Source organism: Takifugu flavidus, chromosome 4 (genome assembly GCF_003711565.1).
Source record: "Takifugu flavidus isolate HTHZ2018 chromosome 4, ASM371156v2, whole genome shotgun sequence".
NCBI lineage: Eukaryota > Metazoa > Chordata > Actinopteri > Tetraodontiformes > Tetraodontidae > Takifugu > Takifugu flavidus.
The window spans coordinates 15882616-15900254 of NC_079523.1; the positions used below are offsets into that span (position 1 = coordinate 15882616).

Consider the following 17639-nt stretch of genomic DNA (forward strand, 5'->3'; position numbering starts at 1 on the left):
GCATGTGTGCGTTGTGTGTGTGTGTGTGTTTTAAGGTGGGGTGGGGTGGGGGGGGGGGGGGGGGGGGGTCTAACTGGAGACCAGCCAATCACTTTACAGAAACATGAGAGGCAGACGAAACATTTTGTACAGGTTAATTCTTAATTCAAAGGCAAATTTATAGACATTTCCAGTGATTCAGGCATGACACAGAAAAATTGAAGACACTGTAATTTCCACTGGTTTCAGTCTAAAAATACCAGTAATAGCCTTTAAAGGCTTACGTAAATTCAAACTGTGGTAGACACACGCTGGCAGCTGCAAAAGGTCTATTAAAAGAACCTGGGGGAGGGGGACACTCAGCCCCCACTTATGCGCATTTTCACCGAGTAAAACATTATCATGCATTACAGTCAGGGTTGAAGTGTGTGAATCCTCCAAAGAGATGTTTAATTTATGCATTAATACAACCTGAAACACAATTACCTGCACTAAGGAAGTGTATGTATATATGCATATGTATATACAGTATATATATGTGTGTGTGTGTGTGTGTGTGTGTGTGTGTGTGTGTGAGACAGCAACATTGACAACAAGTCAGATGAAAAAAGTCTATGGAGATTCTCCCAGCCCATGTGAGGAACTGCTATGTCTAAGTTTGGAGACATGCATGAAAGGTGGGACAAACTGGGACTAGCACTGTCATGGACTTTGACTTGGTCGGAACTCTGTGCATGGAAACTCATCAACATCTGGCACAGGTGTCACAATATTTGAATCATGACAGTGACACAACAGCATCCAAATGATAATAGCAGTGATGTTGAATGGATGCTGTGTTGGGAGCATTATATTCAAGTTTAACTTGAATACTCACAAAGTGTCTAATCACACTCTAGTCCCTCTGTGCCAACACAAAACAGGTATCTGAAACACACATCACACTGTGTGAGTTATCATGAATCACGATATAAAGAGGCTGCCAATATACAGTTTAATTTGAACACTGATGAAGAAATGAAAGTTGAGCATTGACTTACAAATACAAACCAGCGAGGATCTGTGACATTTTACTCAATGTTTGGAGTTTCTTCAGCAGGTTGCTTTTATCTGCAACTCTGTGTATAATCAAGTCACTGTCAAGGGACATGGGGGTGTATTTCTCTCATGAGAGTGAATGCTTAGGTGTTCTTGAGACTGTCTGTACCTTATTCAAACTTTTGATGTGTTTGAGACCAGAGAAACTCACAGGCTACCTGTGTCACAAGTAAGCAGAAAAGCATATCCTGAGCCAACCGCCTTACTTGCCTGCGGCTTGTTTGGGTTGATTGGATCTGTAGCTTTAAAAAATTTGTTTCTCATCTTGTTTCTAGATCCTCTGTGGAAATGCTTGGCTTACCTTTCTTGAGAACTTTGAGACTGAACTTTTTCTAGTCTGCCTTCCTTATGAGTGTAGTACCTGAAGCCTGTGCATCCATTCTGTGCAGGCCTTTACGTCTGTAAGGCCGCAATGTGTTTAGCAGCCAGCCTAGTGCCATATTAGGAGATGCTCCACATGTGTCCTGTGTCTTCTGCCTTTTTGCAAGATTGCAAGAGAAGGCTTGTTATGGCTAAGAGAAGCTGCTAAGAGATGACGTTGGAGCCCGTGGGCTCCTGGTTGTTCTCCATATGAGGATGTGTAGCATGAAGCCTTTCTACTACTCCCATTTTTGGTACTAACTGAATGCTATACCATTGGGTTTGCTATACTGTGTATCATGAGGTCATCAGGAAAGAATGTGTTTACTTAACTGTATAAGAAGAAGCTATCGATGTAAACACCTCAGAGTTCTTCACCAACAGGACCGCGAAACCTCCCTCGGGCATGCTGCAGCGTCCGATTGATACCTGACTGTTCTCTCCAATAAACATCTATGATAACCAAGTCGGTGTCTGCGAAGATTCCTTCCTCATCAACACATCTCGGCTACCACCAGAAGAAAATTCACAACATGAGTTTTTTTTTTAGAAACCTGCCCTGCCTTCCTTTTTGCAGCTCCCAGTTCACTGCTGCTCAGCTTTATTTGCCTGCACATTGCCCACCTAGTTCAGCTTTAGCTTTTTGTAACTTTAAAAAAAAAAAAAAAAAATTAAGCCTTTTATGGTTGGGTTTGTCTCTCGGCATTTTGCGCCATGTTTCTGGCTTCACCTGGTGAAACAGGACAATTTTTTTTGTTTGTGAAAAAATGGGGGGCTGTTTTTAACATAGCTTCACTTTTCTTCATATAGGAGTCAGTCATAACCTCTCAATGGTAGCTTCTTTGTGGTGGTCTGCCATCCTCACATGGGCCTTGGACAAGACTGCTTGGTTTCTTATCTTCTTGAAGCTGACAAACATGTCACCCTAATTCTCTGACAAGACACTTGAGTCAAAATCCATCCATTTTCTTGAGTGATGCATCCTGCTCCTTGTTGACCCCAAAGGTGGTAAGACTGCTTCAGAAGCAAACAATGTGGCAGCACCCAGCAGGGATGTAGACATAGCTTTGTGATTGTCAAACCTTTTCTTTGTTTAGTCTGACAATGGTGCAAGATCTTAATCAAATACATAAGTCAGTGGGTAACATATTGCGTCACTTCCTGTCTTCTCAATAGAGTTTGTTGGTGCACTGTGCATGGTGTGTGTTGGATTCACTTTATTTAAAATTGAATACTCGGGAAATTCTAGTTACTCTACCAACAATGAGAAATAATTCATATTAAAAAAAAATGCAGGACTCCGCCGATTGGACCGATCATTAGCACTAGCATGGCCTCACCATCTGTTTCACCCGGTGTTTCACTCTGTGTCTGTTCAGTGGGTGAAATGTTTAGTTACTCCTCTGCCTCCTTTAGTGAAGGGAATAGGTGCAAAAAGTGTAGTTTAGTAATGGCTCTGGAGGCGAGACTTAGCGAGTTTGAGACGCAGTTCTGCAGGTTGGAGTTGTCTGGAGTTGCGTCAGGTAGCCATGAGAAGGTAGCTGCTGCAGAGCTGCCTAGCGTAGCTGCAGCTAGCCATCCCCCGGCAGCAGCCAAGCAGCTGTTTAGCCAGGGCGGCTAGGTGACGGTTCGCAGGAAGCGTAGCCCAAACCAAAGGCCCATGGTGCACCACCAACCACTTCCCGTGGCTGACCGTTATTCCCCACTCGGCAACACACCCGCTGAGAAACCGACTCTGGTAATTGGCAACTCTGTTCTGCACTACGTGAAGCCAACTCCAACGACCACAGTTAGGTGCATTCCGGGGGGCCAGAGCGGACGATATAGAAACCAATCTAAAGCTGCTGGCGAGAAGTAAATGTAAATTCAGTAACGTTATTATTCACGTCGGAGCAAATACCACCCGGCTCACCCGGTCAACAAAATTAACAGAGTCAGTGTTTAGTCACATGTCATTGCTGGCTGTCACAGTGGTAACGTGAAAACCAGGTGTCCTTTGCAGACAATTGGAACAGTTTTTGGGGAAAACCTGGTCTGATTACAAGAGACGTGTCCATCCCACCCAGGTGCCTCTCTCATTTCTAGTAACTTGGGCAATTTTATTAGACCCAAAGTGACCTGACAAACCAGGGTCCAGACCAGGATGCAGAGTTGTAGTCTTACACACATCTCTGCTGCTTCCATAGAACCCTCATCCACCAACAATAATATATTTAACGCTATAGAGGTAGTCTCTGTTCCACGGTTAAAAGTTCACCAAGCACAGAGCAAGAGAGCGGTCAATCACCATAATCATATAAAATTAATACCAAAGCATAAATTGGAGAAACTAACATCACAATTAAATGTGGACTATTAAATATTAGACTCTTTTGTGTAAATCCCTGTTTGTGCACGACCTGATAGTGGATCATCACATTGATTTATTTTGTCTTACTGAGACCTGGTTTAAGGTGGAGGATTATGTTGGCTTAAACGAATCTACTCGTCCTACCCAAAATGTGATGCAAGATGTCTGTGTAGATTCTCAAACATCCAGGTCATTGTATCCAAGGTAGTTTTACCCAGTCCAGTTGACATAGAAAACTACCTTGGATACTCCTCCTACTAGTGATGGGACGAGCGAGACTGGTGCGTCAGCACTGTGCCGAGAGCTCAAGAGTGAAACCCCGTATCGGTGCGTGTATTGCTTTAAGAAAGAATCACGTGACCGATACAGGAATTGTATCGTTTGGATGTGCCGCGTCAAAGTGTGTTTATAAGGAAACAAACTGTATCAACATGTCGTGGGTTTGTTGGATGGAGTTTTGCAGTTGTGTGATTATGGATTGTTCTAAGAAGTTTTCCCCAGTGTGGAATAATTTTGATCTTGTGACTCCAAACAAGGGAAATCTTTTTTCTCCTTTCAGCATTGTTTACTGTTATATACAATTTTTAACGGTGGCGCATTGCACTCACTTTATCAGTTTATCAAGTGAATGACCTGTGATACATATGATAGTCAGTTAAAGAGCCTTACAGTTGCTTTATTCATTGTATAGGGTGTCTATTTTTTTAACAAGTGAATGCAATGCAATGCGCCACCTTAGTTTTATTCTGTTCTGGTAAGAGGTTTGAATTGTTTGTAACTTTTTATGTTATTGTAGGTGAAGTGTCGGCTCTGCTCCACAGAGCTATCTTACATCAATAAGAGCACTTCATCAATGCTGATGCATTATAGAGCTCGGCATGGCAATGAAGAATTTGCAGATACTCCTGAGAGAACCAGAAAACATATCCACATCTGCATCAACTTGCACTTAAAACTCTCTGCTCACCACTGTCATCTGTATCGTGTGAAAGAGTATTTTCTAAGGCTGGGGAGCTGGTGTTTAAGAGGAGAAATTGCCTTGGAGCAAAGACACTCCAAAAACTTTTGTTCCTCAATACAAATTCATAAACTAATCACTTTTTTGTATTATTTCATATGATTTAACAGTTAAGTTAACAAAGAATGTGTGTACATAAGTAAAAAATTGTAACTCTGAATTGTAACTCAAATTTGCTATATTTTACATAGTACCAACTCAGTTTAGCAAACAAGGAATTCCTTTACCTGCAATCATTTTATAACTACTGCAGGGGTCACTATCGGGTGACCAACACAGTATCAATACAGTGCCGACACAGTTTGTGTAGTGTGTCAATACACTCCTTGAGGTATCATCGTCCCATCACTACCTCCTACCCATCTTTATTATCATATTCCTTGTGATACTGGTCGAGGAGCGGAGGAGTGGCAGCAATCGAGGAGTGGCAGCAATCTATCACTTCAAGTTACTAATTAATCCTAGACCAAAGCATGGTTCCAGTTCATTTGAATGCCTTGGCATCACCCATGTGAACCGGAAGGCAGAAAAGCCACTTTTTTTTGTAGTTGTGTATCAGCCCCCTGCCGGGCCACATTCAGTGTTCCTGTGTGAGTTCTCTGACTTCTTATCTGACTTGGTCCTTAGAACGGACAAAGTCATTATCACTGGAGACTTTAACATCCATGTAAATGTTGTAAATGACAGCTTTAGAAATGGCTTCATTTCATTACTTGAGTCAGTTGGTTTCCTTCAACAGATAAATCAACCAACTCAGCGCTTCAACCACACCCTTGATCTAGTTCTGACTTATGGTGTTGAGATAGAACATGTGTCAGTGTTCCCTCAGTACCCACTCCTGTCAGATCATCTTTGATCACTTTCACATTTATGATTAAGGATTCTTCTATGCTCAGAACACAGCCTTACTATAGCAGATGTCTTTCAGATGATGCTGTAGCTAAATTTAAGGAAGAGATCCCTGTGCTAATCCCAGGACCACTGTGTGCTTCTCCGGGGATCAATCATTATAATCTTAGCCCTGCAGAGGCTGATTCTGTTGCTGAAGGTGCAGCTGCTTCACTGAGAATCACGCTTGATTCTGTTTCCCCCCTGAAAAAGAAAATAGTAAATCAGAGGTGTGCCCCCTGATATAATTCACACACTAGGACCCTCAAGCAGAAAGACGAGAGAGGAAGTGGTATTCTTGTAAAATAGTTACCTACCATTTAGCGTGGAAAGACCATCTGGCAGTTTACAAAAAGGCCCTCTGTAAGGCTAGAACAGCTCATTTTTCTTCTTTAATTGAGGAAAACAAGAATAATCCCAGATTTCTTTTTAGCACTGCGGCTAAATTAACCAAGAATCACAGTGTTTAGATCCCTTCTTCTTTTGGACATCTTCACTGCTTGGTATATCAGGCACCTCTTCTGTTAATTCTGGGTGTTTAATCCTGCATATACATACACACTATCATAAGCAACTGCTTATTGTTGTTTTGTTCATGGCAACATTAGTTGTAATAAAATTCTCTTTTTTTGGACTTAAGTAAGTCAGGTCAATTGGGAGGCATTGATGATTGGCAAGTGGGCTTTTTGCCTCATTTTAAATTTCTGTTGGTTCTGTATACAGTTGGTGTACGTATATTGTTGCTGTTCGGGATCCTTACGCATTGGTGTGCCGCTAATCGATGGGCGGAGCGTTTACCATAGTGCACCTACCAAAGGCACACAGCAGATTTTGGAACTCAGTCTACACACAAGGCGCACCATATTATAAGGCGCACCGTCGATTTTTGAGAAAATCTCAGTGTTTTAGGTGTGCCTTTAGGTGCGCCTTATAGTTGTGAAAATACGGTACATAAATTTCCTTGGGATCTAGTTACTCACTTCAGTCATTGGTGTACTTGTTTGTAGACTCAAACTGTTTGTTTTTTTAAAACATTGTCTTCCTGGATCAATTTAAATATCCAGTTCATCATTGCTACCTATATAAGTGAACATAAGGTGAAGACCGCAGGCAGGTCCTGTTGGGTTGGCGCTACATATCATGGGTTGATTGGGAAGGTGCTGTTAGGTGTCAATGGGGAGAATGCAATGTGTCACTAAGGGTTCATCTGCTGGTGGGGAAATGGTTACGACATGAAGAAAACTACTCATACAGGCGTGTAACGAGTTTCCAAAGCTGTTGAATGGAAAGCCAGGAAGACCACATGTAATGAAGTGTGTTATTTGAGTAAAGAACCACAATCCTACAGAGCACCTAAGTGATTGGTGGAGCCTCTCATAAGCAAGATCCAAACCATTTTTGAACTGGTGTTAAAAGAACTGTGTGGCAATGAGCAACCCTGTTTTTCTTGTTCCCACAAGAGATGAAACTATATGGCTCTGTAATGACCAATGCATTGTGAGGATCTCCTGGTAAGCAGTCGATGGGTACCACAATGCCAATAAGGCTGCAGCGCGGGCTGTCTTGGAGGCAAACCCCAAATTCTAGGAGTTCGGGGGAAGCCATGGAGAATGGCTGTTGGTCAGCCTCAAAAAAAGTCTGGCAAACCAGCGCCATAGGAAGGGAAAACAGTACTCTGCCATCACTGTTTACAGTGTAAGTGGGGACCTTCTGACCTCAACTGGCGATATTGTAGGATGGTGAAAGGAATATTTTGAGGAGCTCCTCAATCCCATTGGCACACCTTCTACTGAGGAACCAGAGGCTGGGGACTCTAAGGTGGACTCTGCCATCACCCAGGCCAAAGTGACCGAGGTAGTTAGCAAGCTGCTCAGGGGCAAGGCATCAGGGGTAGATGACGCCCTGAGTACCTCAAGTCTCTGGAAGTTGTAGGGCTGTGCTGGCTGACACACGTCTGCAACATCACGTGGCAGTCGGTAACAGTGCTGCTGGAGTGGCAGACCAGAGTGGTGGTACCTCTTTTTAAGGGGGACTGGAGTCCGTGGCCCTCTGGCTAAGGGCCGTTCTGTCTCTTTACCACCGGAGCAGAAGCTTGGTTCGCATTGCCGGAAGTAAGTCAGACCTGTTTCAGGTGCATGTTGGACGTTGGCAGGGCTGCCCTTTGTCACCAGTTCTGTTCATATTCTTTATTAACAGAATTGCTAGTTGTAGCCAGGGGCCAGAAGAAGTCTGGTTTGAGAACCCCAGGTTTTCTTTGCTGCTCTTTGCAGATGATGTCTGGTTGGCTTCATCAAACTAGGGCCTCCAGTATTTACTGGGTTGGTTTTCAGCTGAGTGCAAAGCAGCTGGGATGAGAATTAGCACCTCCAAATCCAAGACCATGGTTCTTGAACAGAAAAGGGTGGTTTACATTCTCACATAACCTCACCCTGTTTCACAAAGCCTGCTTTGTGACCTAAATGATTCTTCAGAGATTCTCAGTCACGATAGAAGAGTCAGGACACACCCCTGTGACTGGTGGCTAATTCAGTGGATGCTATCATCACTTTGTGGACAGCTACTGTGGTGTGACATCAGGTTGGTAGGACAATGAATGAGTTCTCTTTAATTAGCTAAAGGCTGCAGACTGAGCCATGCTAAGACAGCATGTAGCAGCTGTTTCATGAGATATTTGAACTTTAGCACTACACTGATATGAGCCACTTGACTCTCATTGTCAGCTTAGAAGGAGTGGTTAACCATTTACAGTTAAAGCTAGGGAATTCACAAAAGAGAGGTCTGAATGTTTGTCAGGGCATTCATGAGTCTGAGCATACTGTTGACCAATAAAATCTTGTGTGGTCGTAAAACAAGTGAATGATACAGCATCTGACTGCTACGGCCAGAAGCATTTAACCATCATAAAGATGGCTTTGATATGTACTGACTCTGTAACTGGAGAAAACTTCCTGACTGCACAAAGGTCCACATAGTAAATAAAATAAGTATAGAAATAGAATACCGTATTTTCACGACCATAAGGCGCACTGTATTAAAAGGCGCAGTCTCAGTCTTCCGCCACAAAACCATCAAAGTTTTCATCTTCTGTATGTGAATTAAACAGCTGCACTATTTCAATGTCCAACATCCCGAATTCCTCTTCTTAATCATCTGAATCGGACTCACCGACCTGTTCCGGTTCAGCGTTGATTTTGTGAAAGCTCTTCCAATACATGAACACGGTATCATAGCCCATGCGTCTACAATCCACCCGCATATGGTGGCATAACTTGCCCGCCACTGCCTCATAGTCTTTGTGAAGGAGTGTTCACCTTCCCTCATCCAGCGCTCTGTCCGTTTCCGTGGCAGCCGAGAACCACGGTTAACGAAGACTTCTCGTGCCCCGTTGTGCGTATCGCCACTGTGCTGGTACCTCTTTCTCCACTTTGTGGGTCAAAGGGATGTTAAAAGTCAGAGGGATGTTATCCGTGTTGGTGAAGTGGCTGGGCGTGGTTATCTTGTCGCGGCAGTAGGTGCGGAAGATGGCCACCCTCGCGGTAATCCGCGGGCAGCCGCTACGCAACAGTTCTCCTTGCGCGTATGGAGAGATGCCGCCTCCTCATGAAGCAAAAACACTAAGATTGCTTGATTGCCATTTTCAGCCGCATATTCGATGACCAGCAGTTTAAAGTAAGCCTCATTCATACGCGTCTCGCTTGACCGGCACCATTTTAGGGGATCATTACGCGTAGGTGTGCCGCTAATCGATTAGCGGAGCGTTTACCGTAGTGCACCCACCAAAGGCGCACAGCAGATTTTGGAACTCAGTCCACACACAAGGCGCACCATATTATAAGGCGAAGTTCACCTGAACTCACCAGAGGCAGAGAAAACAGCCAAGATAGGTGAACGACCCGACCAACGACCCTGCTAACGACTCTCAGGTGACCACCCAGAACATTAGCATGCAGATGGTCCACAGGGGCTATATATTTTCAAGCTCTCTCTCCAGCGATTTCAGAACTGAAGAAGCCTTCTGGATAGAAGGCGAAACGTCTTCAAGAGAAGAAACCCAGTCCAGTTGACATAGAAAACTACCTTGGATACAAAGACCTGGATGATTGAGAATCTACACAGACATCTTTCCCACTAATGCAGACTGGGGAGGGTGGGGACCTGTTTTTACTGAAATCCACCACCATCTCCTTCGTCTTGGTCACGTTAAGCTGCAGAAGGTTCTCCCTCCTCCACCTCACAAAAAAGGTCCCTGTATTCATCCTCTTGTCCATTCTCCACACATCCGACTATGACTGTGTCATCTGAGTACCTCCGGAGGTGACATGTCTCAGAGTGGTACTGGAAGTCAGCTGTGTAGGTGGTGAACAGAAAGGGGGACAGCACAGTTCCTTGGGGAGCCCCTGTGTTGCTCATCAGGGGGTCAGACACACAGCTCCGCAGTCTCACAAACTGTGGTCGACCTGTCAGGTAGTCCTCGATCCAAGAAACAAGGGGAGCATCCATCTGCATGTTCTCCAACTTAGCCCTCAGCAGTCTTGCCTGGATGGTGATGAAGGCAAAAGAGAAGTCAAAGAACATGACCCGCACTGTGGTGCTTAGTCTGTCCAAGGAGGAGTAAGCCCTCTGTAGCAAGTATATCACTGTGTCATCAACCCCCACCTTGGGTTGATAGGCAAACTGCAGAGGGTCTTGAAAGGGGCTCACCAGAGTGCTGAGGTGTGTCAGCACCAGCCGCTCCATGACCTTCATAATGTGGGAGGTCAGTGCTATTGGCCTGTAATCACTCGGTGCCACAGGATGGGTCTTCTTCGGCACCGGGACCAGGCAGGATGTCTTCCAAAGCACTGGGATCCTCTGAAGATGAAGGCTCTGGTTGAACAAGTGCTGCAGTATTCCACACAGCTGCCTGGAGCAGTTCTTCAGCACTCGTGGGCTGATGCTGTCCGGTCCGGCAGCGTTTCTCTGGTTGAGCCTCTCCAGCTCTCTCCTCACCTGGCTAGACGTGAAGGATAGTCCTGTCGGGGGGATGGGTGACATGTTGGAATCTATGTAGGGTGTCAGCAGGGGGGAGGGGGAAGAAGTTGGCAGAGTTGTTAGGGGCTCTGGGAGGTGTGAAGGGGACCCATTGTTATCCAGAGGAATATTGGGAGACCTGGGGGAGGGGGAGCTAGAATCAAACCTGTTGAAAAACTGGTTCAACTCATTAGCTTGGTCCACGTTCCCATCGGCTGAGCATATTCCTTTCTTCTGGAAGCCAGTGATTGTCCTCATCCCACTCCAAACATCCCTGGTCTGGTTCCTCTCCAGTCTATCCTCCAGCTTCTTCCTATAGGCGTCCTTGCTCTCCTTCAGACTGTGTTTCAGTTCCTTCTGTACTCTCCTGAGCTCAGCCGGGTCTTCAGCAGTGAAGGCCCTCTTCTTTTTGTTCAAAAGGGCCTTCAGGTCACTTGTCACCCATGGTTTGTTGTTTGGGTAACGGTGTACCTTCTTGGTGGGGACGGAGTTCTCAGTGCAGAACTTGATGTAGTCAGAAATACAGTCTGTCAGTCCATCCAGGTCCTCACCATGTGGTTCACAGAGAGCAGACCAGTTGGTGGTCTCCAGGGCATCCCGCAGACAGTCCATGGCACCATCTGGCCATTTGCTAACAGTCCTCATAGTGACCGATTGCTGCTGACTCACAGGTGTGTATGACGGGGAGAGCAGCACGAGATTATGGTCAGACTTGCCTAGTGGAGGGAGTGCAGTGGAGGTGTATGCATTGGTGACATTAGCATACAGTAAATCCAAAGTCTTACTGTCTCTCGTGCTGCACTGGACATACTGATGGAACGTAGGGATAGTGGAGGAGAGTGAGGCATGATCGAAGTCACCTGTGATGAGGATAAAGGCTCCGGGATGTTTAGTCTGCAGGTCAGCCGTGACAGTGTGAATAACGTCACAGGCCGTGTTCGCTTTACCGATCGGAGGAATATAAACAGTGATGGTGATGACATTTGTAAACTCCCATGGTAAATAGTATGGGCGAAGTCCGATAGCAATAAGTTCCACATCGGGGCTGCACACGCGCTCCTTGACGTGAATATGCTCCGGGTTGCACCACCTGTTGCTAATGAACACAGCAAGTCCCCCTCCTTTCTTCTTACTGGCCGCGGTGGTGTCTCGGTCCGCTCGCTTAGTGCTGAAGCCAGCGATCGTCACATTAGAGTCCGGTATCAGTCCTTGGAGCCATGTCTCCGTGAAACACATGATACTGGCCTCTCTGTACTCCCGCTGTGTCCGTGTGAGCGCCTCCAGCTTGTCCATCTTATTTGCCAGGGACCTGACATTCCCCGTGATGACCGCGGGGACGCAGGGTTTAAAACGTCACTTCTTCATCCTCTGTTTAACTCCAGCCTTACTCCCTCGTCGTTTCCTCCTCAGCTCCTTCAGGATTTGGGGCTTCTCTCCGACCATGAAGGATGGTGGTCTTAGAGCCATCAGCTGGTCTCGCGTGTAAACAATACCGGTCCGCTTCTTGGCACAGCTGATGGGGGCCGCGAATAACCCAAGCGCCGCAAAAGAGAGAAAAAAGTATTCGAGCCTCCAGAACATGTCTGAATACTCCAGTTGTAAAAGGAAAGAAAGTAAATACCAAATAGCAAGTATAGCAAACAGTAAAACAAATCAGTAGATTAGTGTGGTCAACAATCATTAACTAGGTGTCTTTTTATACCTGTGTGAGAAGGAAGCTTCAGATCAGAAGAGCAAAGCAGTGGTTGACTCAAACATGTCGGCACCAGTGATAAATGAGGGAACCATGATGGTGGTCACCAGAGTCCAGCCAGTGACTATGCCTGCTATTGCGGTGGGCAACCACGCCTTCATCAAGGGCTATCCACTGGCTCTTGGGGTGAGTCATATAGATCAAATGGAATCTTCTGTGTTGTCTGGGGCTACAGAATTTCACTGTAGCCTGTTCTGCAGAGATTTACATCTGAGTAATTTGTTTCTGAATTCACTCCACAGGCCACACAGATCATGATTGGAGTGGTCATACTGTTGTCTGGCATTGTCATGGTGGTGTCTCCAGCTACAATTGGAGTTTATAGTGGTATATTTGTCTGGGGAGCCTTGTTGGTGAGTTAGAATCACACCCAACATGTGCAATGTGACCATATGTAAAATAAAGATATTAAGCAGGAGGAAGGAAAGGAAAAGTCTGGTACTTCTACCTGTATCAACCCACAGAGCAACACAAATTACTTTTGTCTCGTTACACCGTATTTTGATTTTTAAAAGTCACCAGGACAGTGTGCTCGAGAATTGTTTTTTCATGTCCCAAAACAATAGACACTGGATTTTTGAATTGTGATCACGGAAAGGGACATTTTTAAATCATATTCAGATGGCAGTTTAAAATTGATATATCAGTACAGCGTTGAAAAAAAATCTAAAGTGAAAAACTGAATCAGATCCCCTAAGAATCTAAAGAAATTGAAAGATCAAAAATCAAGACAAAAATCCGCATTTAGCTGGTACAATCAAACTATAAACCAGTGCCTATAAATTCAACATGAAGAGCGGGGAAAACAAATGAAACAATCACTCTATGAAATGGGAGCTCACGCTACTAAATTGTTAGCAAGGAAAAATAAGGAAAAACATATTTTGACTCCATTTAAAGGGAAAAAGACCCTCAGACAGGAAAGCATGCAATAATGTAGAAAATTGACAGCGTTCCAAACCAATTTTTTTTAAAAACCTACACTTGACCAAAACAAAAGTAGACTATTTAAAATTTCCTAGACTGTGACTTTTGGAAAACACCAAAATGAAACTTGACAGCGCTAAACAGATAGGATTTTTCTGTACAGTCACTTAATCACTCAATCTTTATTTATATAGCATCTATTACAATCAAAATTGTCTGTAGGTGCTTTACAGAATCCTAGAGCCTTACCCCAACAGGTGATAATGTCAAGGAAAAACTCCCCTTTAACAGGTAGAAACCTTGAACATGACCAGGTTAATGTAGGGGGACCCCCCTGCTGATGGCCGGCTGGGTAGAGAGGGAGGAGAAGGGGGAGGATAGGTAGAGGATAGAATAGGTAGGAGAGGAGAGGAGAGGACAGTACATTAATTACAACAAACTGGTCTTAAAGTTGAGTGGGTCAGTGGATTAGAGGTCAGCAGGTCAGCGTACAGTATGAAGACGACAATACCTGTAGATGGATACAGAGAATTATGCAGTTTGGCATGTACAGATCTTTATAACTGGTCAACTTTATCACTAAATTTTAATGCAAATATTGTCATTATTTAAATGTGCAACCTACCAGGGCTGTTTATATATGTCACTACTTATTATTATCCAACTTAGTTAATTTAGACATTGGAACTATTAAATTCAAGAGATGGAGAGGCTATAGAATACAGACGAAAATGAAAAATATACTTTATTTGTCTTTACACTAGATTGTGTGACAAAACTCCAAGGCCACATGCAGGGCTTTGAGGGTGGGGGAAAAACAGTTAACTACTAAGATTGGGATATGATTTAAATATTGCAGGGTGGGGTTTTTTCTGTCAAAAAAATCATCAGTTTCAACTTACCTTATGTAAAAAAATATTTATAACCCAGTTTAGAAACACCTATTTAAGTTTCCTTCCTTTTAACATATTCATATGTTATGTCTTGAAGCCTGGCAACAATGTTTATAGTGCAGTTGGTTTGTTAATTAAGATTGAATAAGATATAAGTGACTCTAATTCAAACCTTTTCCTGAAGGTGTCCCTCCTCTACTCATTTTAACAAATCTATATCAGATGACTTTCTGGGCTTAAGACAGCTTGATATCCCACAATGCCCTTTACCTCTGGCAGCAAGACCAGCAGCACACAAGTTTGTACTCTCAATGTCCAAGAGCATATCTGCCTGCTGAGGACTGAGAAATGGCACCAGTGCACAAAGACGCAGATGATTGGCCACTGCTATATGACAAAGACCTTTGGCCTTGAAGCATTTGGGTGGTGCCTGCAAAAGATCCACACTCACTTTATTACAAGTAGATTATAGCTAATAAAAGGTCATACGGTTATAAATGTGAAGGTTTCTTTATTCTCAGGCACGACTGACTAAAACTGCATCACTTGATTGGCTGTGATATTTGTTTAAAGTTCTCCTTCTCTGTGGCAGTACATTGTAGCAGGATCTCTGACAGTGGCTGCAGGGAAGTATGATAGCAGATGTCTGGTAAGTATGTTATTGTCACTTTTCTACATTGTTGTGAGGGACCCTGGGGTCTGATGATTTTTGTCTCCATGTTCTCAGGTAAATGGTGCTCTGGCAGTCAGCATTGTGACCACGGTCATATCGCTGACTGCAGCTATACTTCATGGTTTGGATACTGCTGGGATCTTGATTTATTGCTCCAACTACTCCATGTGCTATCAATACATGGTTTGTTATTTTAGTTGACTCAAACCACAATGCCTATGAATTCACATCTTCCCAGCTCATCTGTACTGGGGAACTGATTCCTTTCTCAGGAAAAGAATGTTTAAATAATATAAAAAATATTATAACATTCTGAAAATAAATGATGTGTATCTGAATTTTAAGTATGACCTTTTTTTTTTTTTTTTTTACAATTTTTGGAATCTGTTTTTGCAACATGATGCTGCCTAATATTAATAGAACAAATTGTATTTAAAGATCAACACAGTGATTTGAGAACTGTTTATCTTTTTCCACAAGACTCTGAGCCAAGGCTTTTCAGGAATACTGGCAGTGTTTAATCTCCTGATGGTGGCTGTGTCGATCACCGTCGCAGGGTTTGCCTGCAATGCCACTTGTTCCTGCTGCAACCCTCCGGTGAGTGATCAGTAAATCAAGGCATTTGGATGTGTGGAAGGTAAATGCTGCTTTATAGCAGCTAACCTGCAGAGGGTGTAGGTGCTTTGTTTAGGTGATATTTGGTCAGGTTTGTTTTTGTGTCTTGTTTTCCAACAGGTCCTGACTGAAATGGTCATTGCAGAGGCACCAAAATCCACCGATCCCCCACCCACATATTCATAGCAGCCAGCAGTGACCTGGATGTGTCCTTCCTCCAGAAGCAGCTCACAGCACAAAGAACACAACAACTGGATTTCCTGAACTGATATTAGCTGTAGATTTAAAAGCATGAGACCTGATTTTTAGATTGAAAATGAAGACCCTTTGAATGAAAAAATTTGATCATTGAAATCATGAAAGTATCTGGACTTCACTTTTTCCCCAATAGTGATTTAAATGTGGGATTTCATTAATATCACTAACCATTAAAAGAGAAGCGAACCACATTGAAAGTCTTATGGTCTGTATTTCCTGCAAGATGAGAGGCTACAGACACTATTGGGTATGTTACACTATCAACAGTAGCAAACAAGGCCTGTGCATTATTTTTCTGGTGTTGGAGAAGAAACACTTTGCATTTTTCATTTCAAAAGTAAATATGCAAAATCTCTTTCTATTCATCCCATGAACTTTCCAACATTGTCTTTTGTTTATTCAGACCAGTGTTGCATTTCTTCATGGGGATTTAGCCTTGGCCAAATTTGAAATTGTAGAAGTCAAGTCTTAACCAGGTTATTAACTGACTGAAGGAAAATAAGGTGCCGAGTAGAAAGTCTGACTAAGCATTCATGTGCACGGTGTTTGCACTCTCAATATGAGATGTTTCCCTCTCCCCTCCCCTCCCCTCCCTCTCCTTCTCCTCTCCTCTCCTCTCCTTTCCTCTCCCCCTCCTTCTCCTCTCCTCTCCTCTCCTCTCCTCTCCTCTCCTCTCCTCTCTCTTTACTAATCTGTAGTTCCAGTTATTATCATAGACAGACAAATTATCATACTTAGGGGGTCGTCTAATCATTAGGTTAACATCTTAGCTATGCTGCTATAGGCCAAGGCTGCCGGGGTCCAGAAACATGATCACCTGACAGGCCTCTGTCACCCCACTGGGTCATGGTTTCCTCTCCTCTCCTCTCCTCTCCTCTCCTCTCCTCTCCTCTCCTCTCCTCTACCTCCCCGTCCCTCTACCTCTCCTCTACCCCTCTCCTGTCCTCTCCTCTCCTCTCCTACCTATTCTATCCTCTACCTGTCCTCCCCCTTATCCTCTCTCTCTACCCAGCCGGCCATCAGCAGGAGGGTCCCCCTACATGAGCCTGGTCCTGCTCAAGGTTTCTTCCTGTTAAAGGGGAGTTTTTCCTTGCCACTGTTGCTTGTCTGGGGTTAGGCCCTGGGATTCTGGAAAGCGCCTTGAAACAATTTTGATTGTATAAGACGCTATATAAATAAAGATTGATTTGATTTGATTTGATGTTAGCGGAAGGCGGAATAATAGTGTCTCTACAAACAAACACAGAGAGGCAACACACACACCAAGACCCCCCTACACCAACCGTATCATCACACCAGGTACACAGGGCCCTGAGGAAGATCAACCCCTGCAAAGCAGCTGGACCAGACAACATGCTTCGGTGGGCTCTCAGAGCATGTGCCAACAAGCTGGCTGATGTTCTCACCTCCATCTTCAACCTTTCCCTTAGTCTGAGAATTGTTCCACTCTACTTCAAGACCACAACCATCATCCCCCTCCCAAAGAAGAGTCCACCCACCTGCATGAATGACTACAGGCCAGTAGCACTCACTCCAATCATTATGAAGTGGTTGTAGACAGTGGTGCTGACCCACATTCAGAGTGGCATACAGGACACCCTGGACCCCCTGCCGTATGCCTACCAGCCCAACAGGTCCACCTCAGATGCCATCTCTGCTGCCCTCCACTATTCCCCACTCCACCTGGAAAATAAAGACTCTTACATCAGGATACTCTTTATCGACTATAGCTTCACCTTTAACACGGTCATCCCTCACAAACTCACCCACAAACTGTCCATACTTGATCTGCACCCTACCCTCTGGGACTGGCTCCT

General features: G+C 44.3%; 1 protein-coding gene across 1 annotated transcript; it reads left to right on the forward strand.

Moving 5' to 3' along the window:
* The first annotated feature begins 12415 nt into the window (after window positions 1–12415).
* Window positions 12416–16013, forward strand: LOC130523556 (membrane-spanning 4-domains subfamily A member 4A-like). The gene is made up of 6 exons (XM_057028871.1): window positions 12416–12582; window positions 12699–12809; window positions 14869–14925; window positions 15004–15132; window positions 15430–15546; window positions 15685–16013. Exons 1-6 carry the CDS (start codon window positions 12460–12462, stop codon window positions 15748–15750), a joined length of 603 nt encoding a protein of 200 aa, XP_056884851.1. The 5' UTR covers window positions 12416–12459; the 3' UTR covers window positions 15751–16013.
* Window positions 16014–17639: the final 1626 nt, after the last annotated feature.

What these genes read in the sequence shown, in the direction of transcription:
- LOC130523556 (XM_057028871.1), top strand. Translation starts at nt 12,460, where the DNA reads ATGTCGGCACCAGTGATAAATGAGGGAACCATGATGGTGGTCACCAGA. An exon ending in TTGTCTGGGGAGCCTTGTTG is followed by an intron (nt 12,810 to 14,868) that starts GTGAGTTAGAAT and finishes TCTCTGTGGCAG; the next exon opens with TACATTGTAGCAGGATCTCT. An exon ending in AGTATGATAGCAGATGTCTG is followed by an intron (nt 14,926 to 15,003) that starts GTAAGTATGTTA and finishes CCATGTTCTCAG; the next exon opens with GTAAATGGTGCTCTGGCAGT.